General features: G+C 55.3%; 5 protein-coding genes across 5 annotated transcripts; 2 read left to right on the plus strand and 3 right to left on the minus strand.

The window, feature by feature from the left end:
• Positions 1–183: 183 nt before the first annotated feature.
• On the minus strand, positions 184–3,419 carry CGGC5_v004934 (uncharacterized protein; the record flags this gene model as incomplete). Its single annotated transcript, XM_066151368.1, has 7 exons — positions 184–633; positions 688–771; positions 836–972; positions 1,025–1,887; positions 1,945–1,982; positions 2,044–2,161; positions 2,215–3,419. The coding sequence occupies 7 exons, from the start codon at positions 3,417–3,419 to the stop codon at positions 184–186; spliced, it is 2,895 nt and encodes a 964-aa protein (XP_066008897.1).
• Positions 3,420–4,821: 1,402 nt separating this feature from the next.
• OPT2-1 (Oligopeptide transporter 2) lies at positions 4,822–7,977 on the plus strand (the record flags this gene model as incomplete). The annotated part of the gene is made up of 12 exons (XM_032030038.1): positions 4,822–4,890; positions 4,945–4,988; positions 5,039–5,117; positions 5,170–5,683; positions 5,743–5,940; positions 6,002–6,679; positions 6,731–6,810; positions 6,864–6,964; positions 7,015–7,089; positions 7,146–7,322; positions 7,378–7,627; positions 7,684–7,977. 12 exons carry the CDS (start codon positions 4,822–4,824, stop codon positions 7,975–7,977), a joined length of 2,559 nt encoding a protein of 852 aa, XP_031893528.1.
• A 320-nt stretch (positions 7,978–8,297) lies between these two features.
• Positions 8,298–8,853, minus strand: CGGC5_v004936 (uncharacterized protein; the record flags this gene model as incomplete). Its single annotated transcript, XM_032030049.1, has 2 exons — positions 8,298–8,715; positions 8,783–8,853. The coding sequence occupies 2 exons, from the start codon at positions 8,851–8,853 to the stop codon at positions 8,298–8,300; spliced, it is 489 nt and encodes a 162-aa protein (XP_031893525.1).
• A 2,137-nt stretch (positions 8,854–10,990) lies between these two features.
• CGGC5_v004937 (UPF0518 protein) lies at positions 10,991–14,142 on the minus strand (the record flags this gene model as incomplete). Its single annotated transcript, XM_032030072.1, has 4 exons — positions 10,991–12,887; positions 12,942–13,876; positions 13,942–14,058; positions 14,134–14,142. The coding sequence occupies 4 exons, from the start codon at positions 14,140–14,142 to the stop codon at positions 10,991–10,993; spliced, it is 2,958 nt and encodes a 985-aa protein (XP_031893132.1).
• Positions 14,143–15,685: 1,543 nt separating this feature from the next.
• On the plus strand, positions 15,686–16,829 carry CGGC5_v004938 (uncharacterized protein; the record flags this gene model as incomplete). Its single annotated transcript, XM_032030083.1, has 2 exons — positions 15,686–16,233; positions 16,295–16,829. The coding sequence occupies 2 exons, from the start codon at positions 15,686–15,688 to the stop codon at positions 16,827–16,829; spliced, it is 1,083 nt and encodes a 360-aa protein (XP_031893133.1).
• Between the last annotated feature and the right edge of the window lie 15 nt (positions 16,830–16,844).

Below are 16,844 nucleotides of genomic sequence, written 5' to 3' on the forward strand. Positions count from 1 at the left end.
TTGGTATCAAGGTATGAAGGAAAGTGGCGGGAATATTGACGGGATATCCCGTAGTCTCGCCGAGTCAACCCCAAGACAGATTGGATGGAACGTCAAAATCTACACCGCAGCTCAAGATACCAAGACCACGTGGAGATTCAAGTAACAACCCAGGCAGCCGGCGACCGTCGATGCGTAATGTTCTCACAAAACGGCACCTTCATAGTCCGGCCAGCAGTCCCCAATCTTTCCATCATCCTGAACACTCAAAACCACGCTTCCTTCGCCGCGAAGAGGATTTCCCTCCCACACAACAAAATCCCCGGAATACTTGTTTCCGGCAGGACTATCTCCCTTTCTGTACTCTTCTAGTCCCAAGATCTTGTTGAAGTTCGTCGACACCAACTTGATCGCCTCTTTCTCACTTAAGCCCGCGAACTTAGCGGCCCACTGTGCCTCCTGAGCAAGCCCATGGACCTTGGAGTCGCCTCTGACTGCGAGCGCGACGAGCACCCCAGCGTCGATGAGTACCTGAGCGGGGCTCGGAGACAACGGAGGACCGGCGAAGGAGTTCTTCTTCTCCCACTTATCAGGGGCACCGCGATTGCCAGTCAAGATGACGGGTATCTTGGCTTCAGCTAGATTTCTGGTAACCTAGGGAGTCGTCAGCAAGCAGTGACTTCGATCATATGGGGCAAAATGCCTTACCAAGGGAGCTCCATGTCCACCATAGATGACAAAGTTCACGGCAGGAAAGTCACGCTTTAGGAGAATTATCTGGGAAATGTCATCCTGCCAGATGGTCAGCAACTGCTCCGGATACAGAACATGGGAGAAGATGTCTCGCCTCGTTCACAGTGTACACGACTACAGGCAGTGCCCCGTTTGCCGCTCGAGCATAGGCACTGCTTGGTTGCGCAGACACCGCCTGCCCTTCCTCAATGGCCTGACGTAGACGTTCGACCCCGGATGATATAGTCGGAGTGTCATCGCCTACTGTGTGGTCAGCAAAAGCAACGCGAGCATCACAGAGAACGAAGCTTACCCTTAGCTTCCTGCCCGATGGCAACGTGCAAAGCAACTTCGTTCTTCCATATACCACCTCCAAGAACAGTAGCGTTCTCCGCAGTCCGGAGCCCGACACTGACACCTTGAAGCAACCCGCCGCCAAAGATTGGTGCAGTGACAGCTCTTGTGACACCGCCGAGCCGAGCGCGGCCGAAACCTCTTCCCCCGAAGTGAACTCCGTACTTAGCAAAGTGAAGGTCCTTCCGTTCGTTGAGCGCGTTGCCCTTCCGACCTGGTGACCCGTCGCCTGTGGATGGCTCAGAGGAGATGTCCAAGATGCCAATGTTGTTGCCGAACGCAACCAGACCGGGTGTGATGTAGCCGTTGTCTAGTTTGATTGATACAATGCTGCCGCCTTCGTAAGAGGAAACACATGCAGACTCGGCCCCAAGGCAGGTGATCTCCCCGTTCGTAACGACCATTGCCAGATGGTCACTCGTGTCCAGAGAAGACACATCATCAATCAGAGCCTCTCTAATCCCAGTGAGAACAATCCGAGTATTGCGTTTCAATGCTCTTCCACAGATGTCTTCTCTTTTTTTCTTTTCGATTGTGGCTTTAACCTTTGGCAAAGCAACATCACTGTCTTCCGGAGTCCTGCTCAAGGTAGCCAGAGTGCTGTCCCCGTCGAGAACCTCGCGACCATCAACAAAGACCTGAACAGTAGTCGCGCCGACTTGAAGGGGATGTGCGTCCCATACGACTAGGTCCGCATCATAGCCGGCTTTGACAAACCCAATACGGTGGTCTTGTTGGATCGAATACGCACCAGCCGAGGTGATGGACTGCAGGGCCTTTGCTTCTGAGAGTCCAAAAGAATGAGAGACTGCTGCTTGGTATCTTCTCAAGCGTTAGTTGAAACCTCGAGCGAATATTTGCCTTGACGGGTAGACCTACGCGAGGTATTTGGCATGGTTGCTTTCACCGGTGTGGTCCTAGACGACAAATGTTGAGCCTCTGAGTCCTCTCCAGGAGTGTTTCCTGGTCCTATCTTACTGATTTCAGGACCACACAAATGCCGTGATCATCTAGGATCTTTGGTCCGCGCAAGTTAGCTCCATATGCCTCATGCTTGAAAAGAGAGTTTTCCGCGAAAGTGGCAATGGTGATGTTTCTATGCAGTCCCCCATCAGCCATAATCCAATCATACGTAGTTCACTTGATTACCTCTCTTGCTCCTTAAGAAACTCTGGGACCTGCCATGCCTCCAGAGCGTGGTGGAACGCTTGTGGGTGAACACCAAACTCATGTAGCACGGCAAGCATTCTCTCAAAGTCTTCCGGCTCGTAGCAATGGATGTTGACATTGAACTCTCCCCGAAGTAGGGCCACGGTTGCCTCTAGCTCGAGGTCCTCTGGGAACCCACCGTATTCCGCCACGAAGCGAGCGATTCTCACATGCTTGAAACCCTCACCTTCGACATGCTCTGCCGTGCGGCACCATGCGTCTTGTTCCGACTTCAACTTGCGGGCCTTTTCCAGATGCTGCCTCAGGAGCCAAGCATTTCCAAGGCGGGTGTGGCCGTAGAGATGCTTTGGGTTCTCACCGCAAGCCATCTTGAGATATCTTTGTCGGCTCTCCTCCGGGATTCCATGTTCCAGCAACAAATCTTCGACGATCGGCTCTCCATTCTCGCCGGGAGATGGGAGGTTCTTGACCAAGTACCCCTGGCCACCAATGATGTTCCCGGATCCAGGTAGAATCAGCGACGTCGTCACGCCGCCGGAGGCAATGATCTTGATGGCCGGATCGGAGGGCTTGAATCCGTCAATGGCTCGGACGAAGGGCGTGATGGGTCCGAGCTGTGGCTTCTCATTCACATCTGCGATTGCAGAGACTGAGGAGAAGGGGAGTTCCAGGTGGTGAGAGTGGATGTCGACGAGCCCGGGCGTCACGAATCGGCGGTTGAGGTTGTAGACGACTGCATCGCTGGGGAAATCTCCTTTCTCTCGAGTCGTTTCGACAGACTTGATGAGACCTTTCTCGAAGACAATATCGACTGCATCGGGGAGAACTACGTCTCCGTCAAAGAGGGTCGCATTCCGGAGAACAATGGTCTGCTTTTGTCCGGAGACCTTGTTCCATCGCGGATTGGATTCTCGTAGTAGACCGTCGCCCTTGATTTGATGCCGAGAAACAGTTTTTCGGCAGGTTTCGAGGCCCTTCACAAGCAGGTCGCGCTGCTCCTCGGTGACGGCAGGACCCTGAACAGCCACGCTGTAGTAATGCGACAAGGAGACGAGCACAACGACGAGAACAGTAAACGCTAAAAGACGTCCTCGGCGCCTCCGAACGACGAACAGTCTCGGCGCATGATGTTGCTGGTACGGCGGGGGACTTGAATCAAAGACACCTTCGCCTTTGCCGACCATCTTGGAGTGCTCGACGCATGAAATCGTCACAATCTTCTAAAAATACTGCAAGCAAACGATCTCTACACAAAAGTAATTTTCGTCAAGAAGAGCGATCCTAATCACAGCATACAATGCCTCAATTACCCTCGAGCTGGGCTCCCCGACTCAAGCAGTCGCCTTCAGAGCTTGGCGTTTGCTGATGGACGGCGGCGTCAACGTGGGTCGGAATGGCGTCACTTGGATTTGACCCACGTTTCAACGGAGTAACCCGAGAAGACCAAACTCAGCGTCGGGTATGACTTCCAGCGATCTTTGGTCAAGAAAAGAGGTGAAGAGAAGTCGTCGTGAGCGGGATCTTGCGGGGGACTCCAATCGCACCGACGACGTTGGTCAACATGCCGCACTCGTGATTCGCTATTCTTATCACTCAATTGACCGGGCCATCTGCAGGTGGCCGTTCCGGGAAGTTGTCGCCTGCCAGCCGGAGCCGTGAAACCGAAACCGACGTGGCGGATCCCCGAACTCTTTGAAGGCATCGGGTCCGCTCCGACTTTGCGCCTCGGCGGAATGATCGCTCATCAACAAGTTGCAGCATAAAGGCACATCTAGAACCTGGTAGCCGTCAAAATCTGGTAGACACTTTGCCGTCTTTGTTCTCTCCTCCGTAGCCGCCATTTCTCTGGCCGATGACGCGATAAGAGACGCGCCCACTTCCCGCCCACTTCATCCCTGCAGCCGACCGTTGGAGCGGGATGGGCGAGCCCGAGATAGGACGGGTTAAGCTTATTGGTACGTAAGAGACATTGTCTCCCGGGTTTGGCAGCCGTAGATGGGAGGATTCGTTTTCCCATAGAGGTAATTTTCTCGTAGGGTTCTCATTCATTCTCGGGATGGTGCGAGACAGCGCGTCGCTGCTGGCGCGGCAGTTTCACTGCAGAGATTTGCCAATGTCATCTGCTCAACGAAGATATGCGTCTTGGCTGTCTTTAACCCGAGTAATTTCCATATTGAAGGAGTCTCTAGCGATGGAACTATGAGCGAAACGGGTGCATGCCGGGCTAGAGGTACGCGTCTTCGTACTGCAATGCGAGTCGGTCGGGATCCCCGCCAGAGCCCACTCTTCCTTCTTTAGCCACAGCATACTATCAAGTTGCAGATGGTAAGATCAGACGGAACCTCGGGGCATTTGCCCGTTGGATGGCATTCAGGTTGTTGGGAGACTTTAGCGCCACATAGTCACCAGATATCCGGGTTGCTACCGCCCGAACGAACCCCGGTCCCATCGTTCGCGTGAACTACTCACGAACGGCAATAAGAACTGCTCTGCCCTGACTCACCTCATGTCCCTGTACTACCTGTTGTGTCTCATCTCTTAAGGTTCTGCATCTGTCTGTGGTTTCGTCCACCAGTCGTTGCCAAAATGGGTACTCTCAATGAGAAGACAGGCGATACCATCGATGTCGTCGCGCCAGCTGATGTCAACCCTCAAGTGAGTCTACCGGGTACGATCATCTTCTGTTGGCATCAACTAATGACTTCACAGCGTGAGAGCTTCGATGAGAAGATTTCTGTTGATGAAGTGGCAAAGTAAGTCTACATTTCACCTACGCAAGATCATCCAACTCACAAATCGCCAGACAACTGAATGCTACACCCGAAGAGGTCCTCGAAGCAAGAGAACACTCCCGCAGCCTCTCCCTCCAAGAAACCCGTGAAGTGACCGCCACCCAACCCAGCCATTCTCCCACGCCCCTCACACTTAACCCAGGCCGCCGAAAGACTCGTCTCCCAACACAACCTCGACCCAAACTTCCCCGCCGGCGCCCTCGAACGCCTCAAAGCCTTCCTCGCCAACGACGATATCCTGACCAACCCAGACTCCCACGCCCGCGAAATCTCCGAAGCCAAGGTCGAGGTCTCGCTGCTCACCACCAATAGTCCCTACGCTGAGGTCCGCGCCGTCGTCGACCCACACGATGACCCCAGCCTGCCCGTCTCCACGATCCGCGCCTGGGTCATCGGGCTCGCGTTCGTGGTGTTCATCGCCTTCATCAACCAGCTCTTTAGCGTACGTCAGCCGTCGATCACGCTGAGGGCCGAAGTCGTGCAGCTGTTGGCGTATCCGGTCGGCAAGGCCGCGGAGAGGTTCCTGCCTGATGTTGGGTTCACGTTGTTTGGTGTTCGGCATAGCTTGAACCCGGGTCCTTTTAATAAGAAGGAGCACATGTTGATTTCGATTATGGCGAGTGTTGGCAAGACGCTGCCTAGTTCGAGATATATCAGTAAGTTCCGCGTCTTTCGATGGAACATGGTGTTGGTTATCTGACAAGATCCGCCTTAGTCTTCACCCAATGGATGGATCGCTACTTTGGGCAAAAGTACGCCAAGTCATTCAGCTACCAAATCCTTCTGGCTCTCTCCACGAACTTGATGGGTTTCGGTTTGGCTGGTCTGTGCAGGCGTTTCTTGGTGTACCCAGCCTTTTGTCTATGGCCGGCATCATTGGTCACCATTGCTCTGAATAGCTCGCTTCATAACGGTAGGCCAAGTCATAGAAACATGTTCATTATGATAGTCGCAGAACACTGATCCTGTAACAGAGACAAACCACCCGGTCGCCGGCCCCTTCAAGAAGATCTACAGCATATCCCGCTACCGCTTCTTCTTGGCTGCCTTCGCCTGCATGTTCGTCTGGTTCTGGTTCCCAGACTACATCTTCGGCGCCCTCTCACTCTTCAACTGGGTCGCGTGGATTGCGCCCGATAACTTCACCCTCACCGCCATCACCGGTGTTCGCAAAGGTCTCGGTTTCAACCCTCTGCCGACCTTCGACTGGAACGTCGCAACCCACGTCGTCCAGCCCCTTGTCGTCCCCTTCCGCGTCACGTTCAACACATTCATCGGCGTCTTCATCGGCGGCATCACGATCATCGGGCTGTACTGGACGAATGCGTACAACACAGCCTACCTCCCGATCAACTCGAACCTCATGTATAACCACTTCGGTGGCTCTTACAACGTTTCCAAGATCCTTGATAGCCGGGGGTGGTTGGATGAGGCCAAGTACCAAGCCTACTCCCCCGTCTACCTGGCCGCCAGCAGCATCACTATGTATTATTACTTCTTCGCCGTCTACGCCGCGACAATCTCCTATGCGATCCTCTTTCATCGCCACGACATTGCGCTGGGCTTCAAGAGTCTGCTCCGGAGCTTCAAGAAGGAGGCGTCGCAGGACTTCAAGGATGTCCACACCAGGATGATGTCGAACTATCCCGAAGGTACCGGGATCTTCCTTGCCTCTTTTCACTACTTGAGCTGACCGATAACAGTTCCCGAGTGGTGGTACCTCATCCTCAACCTGCTCGCAATTGCATTCGGTGTCGCGGCCGTTGCTGCTTGGCCTACTGAGGTAGACTCCCAACTCATATGCTCCATCCAGCGCCATGGCTAAACGTTCTTTAGACCAGCGTCGGCGTCGTCTTCTTCGGCATCGCGCTCGCCCTTGTCTTCGTCATCCCCACTGGTATCATCTTCGCCACGACCGGAATGGAGGTTGAGTTCAAGTAAGTCAACCTAAACCTCTGATGCATTTCATAGACTAATAGAACGGTAGTGTGCTGGCCGAGTTCATCGGCGGTGCATGGGAACCCGGCAATGCTCTCGCCATGAACTTCTTCAAGTGCTTCGGGTAAGACGTCCAAACATCTCAACTCTCACAACTATCCGGCTCACAAATGTTTCCAGCTACGTCACAACCGCCCACGCCCTCGACTTCGCCAATGACCTGAAGCTAGCCCACTACCTCAAGATCCCCCAGCGCCACACCTTCGCCGCCCAAGTCGTCGCCGTCTTCGTCTCCGCCTTCGTCTGCACGGGCGTCATGAACTTTCAGATTGAAAATATCCCCGACCTCTGTTCGACGTAAGGAACTCCTCACACCAATTCCCCCATCTCGTGCTAATAATCCTCACTACAGCAATCAGAAAGACCGCTTCTCCTGCCCCGGCGTCAACACCTACTTCACCGCCGCAGTCCTCTTCGGCAGCCTGGGCGCCCGCAAGGTCTTCGGCTCCGGCGGCATCTACACCGCTCTCCTCTCCGCCTTCCCCGTCGGCTTCGCCATCCCGATCCTCTTTTACGTCTTCCAGAGGCGCTTCCCGCGCACGCACTGGGTCGCCAAGATCCACCCCGTCATGATCCTCAGCGGCGGCATCAGCTGGTCTCCCGTGAGTCAAAAGCCGTCTCCCCCCTTGCTCTTCTTAGTTTCTGATTTGACCTGCAGTACAACATCGCGTACATGTGGCCCGCCGTCATACCCGGCTGGCTGAGCATGGTCTACCTCCGCCAGCGCTACCTCGCCTTCTGGTCAAAGTACAACTACGTCCTGTCAGCCGCCCTTTCGACTGCGATCGCAATCGCTGCGGTGGTCATCTTCTTTGCGGTGAGCTATCACGGGTTCGAGGTCAACTGGTGGGGCAACGACTCGGAGAAGGGCTGCGAGGCGACGGCTTGCACGAGGCTCAAGCTGCCCAAGGGGGAGTACTTTGGCCCTCGCATCGGGACGTATGCCGGATAGCCTCCGCCCACCGCCTTGTTATCCACCCAACATGTACACATCTTCACACCGCAACTCGACGTCTAGTAGAACAAAAAAAGAAGAAATGGCTTCAAGATATACAGTGAATCGAAGTCTCAATTCCCCAGGAACTCTCCCCCAACCCACTATAAAAAAAAGGAGGTTCCCCTTCCCCATCTCCGCCTTCGTCCAGAAGATCCCGACCAAACATTGCCCAAGACAAGTCCCAGCTTCACGGTCCAGCCAGGCCCCTCCATCGCGATCCCCTAAACCCCAGCATCCTCAACAGCTTAGACGAACCCCCCGCTCCCCAACTCCCCTCACTCCTCATCCTCCCCATCGACCGAAAACGGCGCCAAAGGCGGCACACTCTCCTGCGGCGCCTTCCTCCTCGTCAAATCCCCTCCTTCCCTCTTCTCCTTGCTCCCCGTCGAAAACGGGTTCAACGGCGGCACCTCCTCCGGGTCCTTCTTCTTCCGCGCCTCCAGCACGTCTCGCTTGCCGCCCTTGCTCTTCGTGCTGAACGGGTTGAGCGGCGGCACGGGGTTGCTGCCGCCCTTGCCGTCGCCGTCCTTGCGCCGGCGGAGGTACTCCGCGTCGCGGGCGTTGTGGAAGCGCACCGGCGGCGCGCGCTTGAGCTGCTGCGGGACGACGGGGGTGCCGAGCTCTTCGCGGCGGATGAAGGAGACTACACCGCCTATGGCTTCGGTGGCGCGGTTTTGGAGGGAGGAGAGGGGGCTGTTGGGGTTTGGTGTTAGTCGACGGTCTCTTTGGAGATAGGTGTGGTTGAGGAGGAGAGATATACCCAGACTCAACGGGCACGGCGCCAACGCCGGCCACGGCGGCAGTAATGACAGCAAAAGCAGAGAACTTCATGATGTATTTGCTATAAAACGACCGTTCCAAGTGTTCTTCAAGAAAGTAGAGTATGTCCTTTGAAATGAAAGAAGAGAAAAGAGATAATCTGCTCCGGGCGAGTGTAGTAAAGCTGGTATAGTTGAAAAGGAAAGAAATGGTAAACTGAATGATGGGACGCTTGGTCTCTTCGATGAAGGGGAGTGTAATTCAAAATAATCCGTGTAACTGTTCACTTCAAATTCTCATCCGACATCAGACGGCAAAGACTTGGAAGGCAAGAAGCAAATAGGCCAAACTGACACAACACAGGACGAATCTTCCCTTTATCTACCAACCAGTTACACCAGCTGGCCCTTTCCCCGGTTACATTCCCACTTCTTTTCTTAGGCACGCTCAACACGAACCCATCCATGGCACCAGCCCATCTATCTGGAATCCCGCCCATCCCGGTCCCATCACCGAGAGAAAGGGCTGACGAACCTGAACACACCCTTCCTTACTCCGTACCCTTGTCCACAGCCCTAGACAACGTGGCGCGCCCGTTCGGGCACGTCATATCGCCCAAGGAAGGACCCTTACCGTCACTTTCAATAAGATGCGCCCTTTTGCCTTTTTGCCCACAAGCGCGTTTCCACAGTTTCAGCCCGCGACAATTCCACACTTCTGTCTTCACCACAGACCAGCAAGCGCCGCCGTCACTTTGCAAGTCCGCACACAGCACACACGTGTCTCCCAATTCAGCTGATGCCTCGTCTCATTGCAGAGGCCAAGACAACTCAGCCTTCTCCTGCGCGCAAAGAAAAATGTCCCCGACTCACGTCTCGCCGTGCCCAACTCGCCCCCCGACTCGCGAGCGCACGGAACCGCGTCCGACTCAGATTCGGTTCAGACTTGTTCAGCCCACGACTCAAGCGCCAGCGGCGTCTCCAAAAACAGCACGCGGAAAACGTTACCCATGCCCCAAAAAAAACCCAAAAATCATCCGACCAATTTGTCTGAAGCAATCCGGTCTAGCCGACCACCACCAATCTCAACCTTTTCACTTCTCCTCTCGTAATCGAGATATCAAACGGTCTGGGAAAGATTATCTGCCCATTCGCTTATGTGATGCTCCATACCATACCATGCTGAGCCATACCATCCTGAGATCGTTTCCCAAACTCTGCTCTGCTCTCCAAATCACGAAATGTGCCGCTGCTCCAACACTATATGCAAGAAAGCTGGAAAGCCTAACTTTCTTCTGGTGACAGACGACCTGTCTCTTCAGCCCAAATTCCCGCGTCCGAGGCCGAGATCAGGCGGAATGCTACCGCAATTGACTCATGTCACCTCAACGAGGACAAACTCAGTTCCCTCTCAACCATCAACTTCATTCAACAACTCCTCATCTCCCTCTTCCACCTGCTCCCAATAAACCATGATCAAATACCAGAAACCTCCAGAAAGGAACCACTCCTTCCAGAATCTTCCTAAACCCCGATCCTCCCAGCTAAACTCCCCAGTCTTGGCCTCCATCTACGGTGACATCCCAAGGTCCAACCCAGGCTAACCCCAAAAGAAACCCGGGCTTTGGCATCCAACCCGACCGTCCGCCGCACCCCGCGAACGCGAGCTGCGCAACGCATCCCACCCCCTCGGCCTCCACCCCCAGCTAAACTCAACAACCCCTGCACCCCGGCACTTGATGCATTAGCGCACGTCAGCCGTCGATCACCAATACTGGGTCCGCTCGGCAGATCACAAGGCATGAACGGCCAACGGCGCGCGCCATTTTTGGGGGAGGGGGATTTATCCGTACTTCCGTTAGGTTCCTTCATCTAAACAAGCCCAACACCATCACTTAGTAAGTAGGTACGCACCGCATGATAGTCGCCTCACCATCGTCTTCACCGAACCCAGATCGAGCCACTCAGCAGACGACATCATAGTAATAAACACAGCAGATAAGTCTATTCATCAGCACCTAACAGAGAACCCCCTCCCCTCCCTTACCGACGCCAAGCAATGCAAGCGAGCGACGAGGCCCAGAACCGGGAAGCCACAGGAAAAAGTATACTACGTACAATAAGAATGGTCTTTTATCTGATATGTAGAAAAGAAACAGAAAGAGTCTCCGCCCTGGCCTCATGCCCCCCACGGTTGCATCCGGCACCCCTCAGGCGTAGCGAACCTCGTTGAAGAGCCCGGCACGCACCTGAATCAGGGCAGCCAGCTCAAACAGGAAAGACTGCAGTATAATCACGTTGGTGAGAACATGCGAGACCGAAGCGGTACGCTCCGCCTTCTTCTCCTCTGGCTTTGACTTGACCTCGGCGGTATCATCGCCGCTTGGCTCCGGCTGGGCCTCTTGGGCTTCTGATGCTTCCTGCTCTCCTTCTTGCTCCACCTTTTGCTCTCCTTCTTCCGTGACCTCCTGCTCCGCGTCCTCATCGTCGTCCTTGGGCGGCGGCATATGTAGAGTCGGCTTCTTCCCGAGATCCAGCGGGATGGCCTCGACCTTGCCAGGAATGCCGACCTTACGCGCGAGGATACTTTGGTCAATCGCTGCAAACGCAGCTGCCTGGCTGGCCACGGGGTCTCTAGGCCCATGCGACGAACCAGTTTCATCTGTCACACTTCTTGGGGCATGGTCGTAGGGAGTGTCTTTTGGTGGGGGAAGAGGCCGGGACGTCGGGGTAGACAGACCATATCCGCCCGATAGACCGCCCGGGGCCGGGCTGTTAGTCCCGGAACCACGGCTGTTCTTTCTTCCCCTGGGGGTTCCTGACCGGGTTGGAGTACTCAACTCCGATACCAGGCGTTGTGCAAAACGTTCCAGGCCAGACGGGCGCGCCGGCGATCCACTGCGTGCATCATCCAGACTTTCGCGTTCCGGGGTATGCGCTGACCTGTGTCTCTGCGGAGTCGGCTTGCGAGGCGGCAATGGCGGCGGCGTGGGCCGGTTATCCGCAGTCTGGAACGCCTCTCTCCGGCTTTGCAGGAGGTCCTCAAAGCGGGGGACCGTCTCGCGGTACTGGGTTACCTGGTTGCAGAGTTGCTGGAGAACGATGAGGATACGCGGCAGAGAGGACTGGGTCCAGACTGGGCGACGACGACACCCGTCGAGAGCTGCAAGGGTTTGTTGCTCCGCGGACGTTGTGGAATCAGGGTCCGTTGGAGGCCTGAACGACGTCGTTGATGCGTCAGGAGACGTCGGGCTAGGTGGCTGCTCATCGTAAGTGTATTTTTGAGGATTTCGGAGCATCCATCCCTCGACCGTCATATAGCCGCAGATGGCCAGATCCAAAATGGACTCGGTCAGAGAGAGGTTTGTGTCAACAGGGTTCATGAAGAAGGTCTCGAGAAGGTCCAGTACTGTGTTGAGCATGGGATCGTCCGGTCGGAGTGTGTGCTCGTGCACGTCGCGTGGCGCCCCAGGAAGCGTATCAGGAATAGCGGGTAGGTCATGGTTGTTGGTGGAAATCTTGGGGGCGACGAGCTTCAAAGAGCAGGGATGGCCCTCCAGCCGGGTCATTGTATCCTTTAGGACATTCTCGTAGATTTCATCAAAGTTGTCCTGGCCGCCAATCGAACCAGCCAGGCTCATGAGGTAGTCGACCTCCTGCTCATGTGCTCCGACCGTGCGATGCATCTTGTCGCCAATCACTGTTTCCGTGCGCAAGAGCGTGCCCACAGCATAGCGATGGTGTCTCTTAAAAATGGCCGAGACTAGCTGGAGCGTAACACGAATGGTTTGCTGGTTATGGGAGCGCAAACACGCTTGGATGAGATCAACGAGGTTAAACAGCAAAGGTGTAGCGGTGATGTCGGATTGTGTCTGGGCCAGCATGGTCGCAAGGTCCATGGACTTGCGCTTGCGAGCTGCGCTGATGGAAGCGCGCCCACCACTTGAGGGGCCAGTCGAGACATGGTCAGGGAGACCGAGGAGGTAGTGGAGGATGAGGTTGATCATGTCGGGGTGGTCGAGGGATTCTAGGATGCGGCGGAGATAGGTAAGGACGGCAACGGACGAGCCTCCGTCAATATCAGACGACTCCAGCAGCGAAGGGTATCTGCACGCTCAGTCAGTAAAGGGTCTCCTGATATCAGACGGAAAGGGGCCGTACAGGAGCTGCTGCAGGAAAATGACCTGGAAGTGTTCCAGAAGTGTCTGCTTCACCTCAACCGACTTGCAGTGGTCCAGCACGTCCTGCCAGAAGAGGAGATGGGAGAGGAAGGTTTCGATGTGGCCCTGGAAGTCGCCAGAGCAGGAGCTGATGATCTCAAAAGTGGACGTGGGGCGCTCGTAATCGGAGAAGGCCAGAATCGCGGGGAGGCCATTGGTAGGGTAGTCGATGACGAGCTTCCGGCTCAACTGGCTGTAGAGGGCTCCCAGACCCGTCGCCATCAACGTAGACAGATCACTCTCGACAATCCATTGCTCCAACGACTCGTCGCTAGACGCCGACTCGATGATGTACAGCAGTCCCGTCCTGGCAAAATCTCCAACCTTGCCCTCGTGGTGAATATAATCCATCAAAATATAGAATAGCGGAAAGTCCTGTCGTTGGGTCCGGCCGGCAAAGGAGCCCTGGTCGTCTTGGGGGTTGGCCTTCGGGGCGCCATCGTGGTTGGTCTTGAACCAGGCGTGCAGGATGTCCCGGTTGAGGCGGATCTTGGTGGTGATGTTAAACGCCAGCTCGACAACCTTGGCCTCGGTGTCGGAACCCAGGCGAACGCTGTTGACGCCGGTGATGCGGACCAGCAGGTTGGTCAGACTGGCGGAGAAGGTGACATTCTCGACAAAGGCCTCCTCCTCGGTCTCGAGCAGGGTCGCAAAAAAAAGTACGGCCTCCTTGATAATCCACTCGTTGTAGGATGTGGTCGCTATCTTGCCAATGGGCACGTAGACTTGTTTCTTCGCGGCATATTGGATGCAGGGGTGGGGGAGAGGGCGTCGGGACTCGTCGTTGAGGATGTTGGTCAGCTCTTGGAGCCTGATCTCGAGGGTTTCGGCGGCGTCGACGTCATTGGCGAGGTTTGAGGAGGATCTCCAGATTTGCTAAAAGGGGGACTAGTCAGGGTCCAAAGCTCCGGCGATGGGGTCCGTTCCGCGGCAGAGCTCACCAAGATGCGGTTGTATTCCTTATCGAACCGGTGCAAGCGTTTCGTGGGGTCCTTTGCGGCGTCGACCTTGCGGTTGTTGGAGGGGGAGAGCGAAGTGCCCGCTAGGAGGCGCGACCACTGCAGTGTCAAAGGTCAGCACGGGGGTGAAGCCATCGCCAGCCGGCCAGCCAGAAGGGGGGCTCCAGCACTCACAAAGTCCATGGTGTCGTCTCCGCAGGCATTTCCAGCAGGAAGGGGAAGAGGCTCAGTCGCGCATAGGATCGAGGCGGTCGGTGTGCGGCATTCGGCAGTCCACGTCGTTCAGGAGTGTCGTCAACGGTGGTCGGTCGGTCGGTGGAGTTTGAGGAATCGGCAGCTGCTGCTAAGGGGAAGATGAAGCGAAATGCAAAGATGGAGCTCTGCTCTGGTGGGTGCATAAAGTGTCAAGTGTCAGGCGTCGCGAAATGTCATTCCGAGACTCGACCGCGTCCTGCTAGCTGGCCGCTGGCCGCTGTACCGGGCTCGCTGGCTCCAATGGCGGCTGCGAATTAGTGCAGGGCCACAGGGGCCGATCGGTACGTACCGCAATGCAGCTGCTGCAGCTTCACAAGCTCCCTTCAGGTGCTGAAGGTGCATCCATCGGATTGGTGCCTCGTTGGGCTGCATATGTGGGGGTCCTGTGGCTGACTTGGGCTGGGTGTGGCGTCTCTAAGATTACCTCATCTTGCATGTGGCTTGATTCCTCACGATGGCTTCACTTGAACAACACCTCAATCAGGAAAGCTCCGATTTACGTGATCCCTCCCCTTCCTTGAATTGAAGCTTTTCTGCTTAGACGCTTCAGAGAAGCTTTAGTCTTAATATCAACATTCGATCCGGACGGCAGAAAACTACCAGATGCAGCCTACATTACAATCTTGGAATTATCCTTCCATCGAGAACGACGGGAACAGAGCCGACCATGGAGTATATCAATCAGAATATTGAATACGGAGACTACTAGAGATCACGACGAAAATGATACCGACGAAAACGACGACGAGGGATGAGTAAGACGGTGACAGACAACAGAGACAACGTCGCCGATGGCAACAACGACGACGAGGAACGAAGTGGCGACCAAAGCAGCAGCATTTCCACGGATAGTAAAACTCAAAATCAGATTTTATAAGCTGGGCCGCAAGTCAATCGATAGTTGTATATGCTTGATGTCGAAAAGCGATCTTGTTCATTTGAGTAAAAGCATTTCAGTTCTCAAGGTGTGAAAATAGCTATGTATGCATCCGAAAATCAAGTAGTCTCTCGAAAATAAGCAGGATATTTTTTCAACAGGTTTAAATAGGGGTAAGTATCAAATATTCAAGGCTAATGTGGTGATAATCGAGTAGACTTCCTAATTCAAGGTCACAACTAAGCTTGGGTCTGGTTAGCAGCCCAGGAGACTCAGGGTGAATGAGTAGGTTCACCTCACAGCTCAACCTCTTTCTACTTTTGAAGGAAAGCACGACTCTGCCTTTCACCTGCCTCCTGCCTCGTATGTCTTTGTTATTCTCACCTTTGCCTCGCTTAAGGGTGGTGCACAACCTGACGCGCCTCGAGAGGAATTCGAAAAAAAAACAAAGGTAGCCAGCCCTCTTCACTCTGCGCAAGCCGTGAGAATTTTCTTGCTCTCAGCCACACAAACCCAGCTCTCCTCCCCTCTTGCCCTTCACAGTCTCTCATCATCATCACCGTCAAGCACTCAAACACCAAACAAGACTTCACGATGATGATCCCGCGTGTCCTCGTCCAGGCATCCCTCGCCGCTGGTGCCCTGGGTGCCGCCATCGCCAATTCTGGCCCTGGCCTTGGTCCCAAGACTGCCCTTGCCGCCTCCTTGGATGGACAGGTCAGCCTGATCAACACCACCGGCATCACCATCCGCGACGACTTCGGCCCTCTCCCCGACCACAACTGCACCGACATCATCAAGCGCTACATCGTCCCCCAGATCGATTGCAGCTACTCCTTCGAGAACTGCGGCTTCGACAACCACCTCGAGTACCAGATCAAGATCGACCCTGTCGGCATGTCCAGCGAGAAGTGGTGCGAGATGCTCATCACCAAGATCCAGGACTTCACCGACAACTGGACCTACTGGTTCATGTGCGACCGCAAGTGGAAGGCCGACGAGAACGGCAACGGCCTCTTCCTCCGCTACAAGATCGGCTGGCCCTGGCCCGAGGGCAAGGACTTCATGGAGGAGGTTCAGTGGGCCATCCACTTCTCCATGTGCTTCAACCACCCTGTCCTGACCAACTGGGTCAACGAGGGGTAAGTCGTTACTTCTTACCTTACCCCATTGGCTACTCGAACTCAAGCTAACACCCCTCAGTTGCTACCGCAGCAGCGTCTGCAGCACTCGCTACTGGTCCGCCGACAGAGACGACAGCCCTCCCAGCCCCTCCATCTTCAAGAGCGACGACGAGGACCTCATGGAGACCAACACCCCTGCCCAGGCCACCCCTCCCCCGGGCATCGACCCCGACTTCACCTGCGCCTTCGTCGACCCCAGCAAGGGCCTGACCACCGAGGCCGACTGCTCCTGGCGCTTCGACGAGGCCAACAACCGCCTCAAGTACAAGGTCGACATCCAGCCTACCGGCCAGGACTCGACCAACTGGTGCGACAACCTCGTTGCCGCCATCCGCTTCACCTGCCCCGACGGCGACGGTCCTAACCGCTACAAGGTCAAGAAGTGCCAGACCGATGTCTTCGAGACCGACCTCGGCAAGGGCGTGTCCCTGGAGCTGGACATGTTCTCCTGGTTCAAGGTCGACAGCAACGAGAAGTGCGTCAAGGAGGCCATCGAGTCGACCACCTGCGGCATCGCGGCCACCTTCAAGAACGGCGGATGCTACAAGCAGTAGTCGAGCATCCTTCTG

This window comes from Colletotrichum fructicola, assembly GCF_000319635.2.
Source record: "Colletotrichum fructicola Nara gc5 chromosome Unknown KSG_Nara_v1_contig03, whole genome shotgun sequence".
In the NCBI taxonomy this organism is placed as follows: Eukaryota; Fungi; Ascomycota; class Sordariomycetes; order Glomerellales; family Glomerellaceae; genus Colletotrichum; species Colletotrichum fructicola.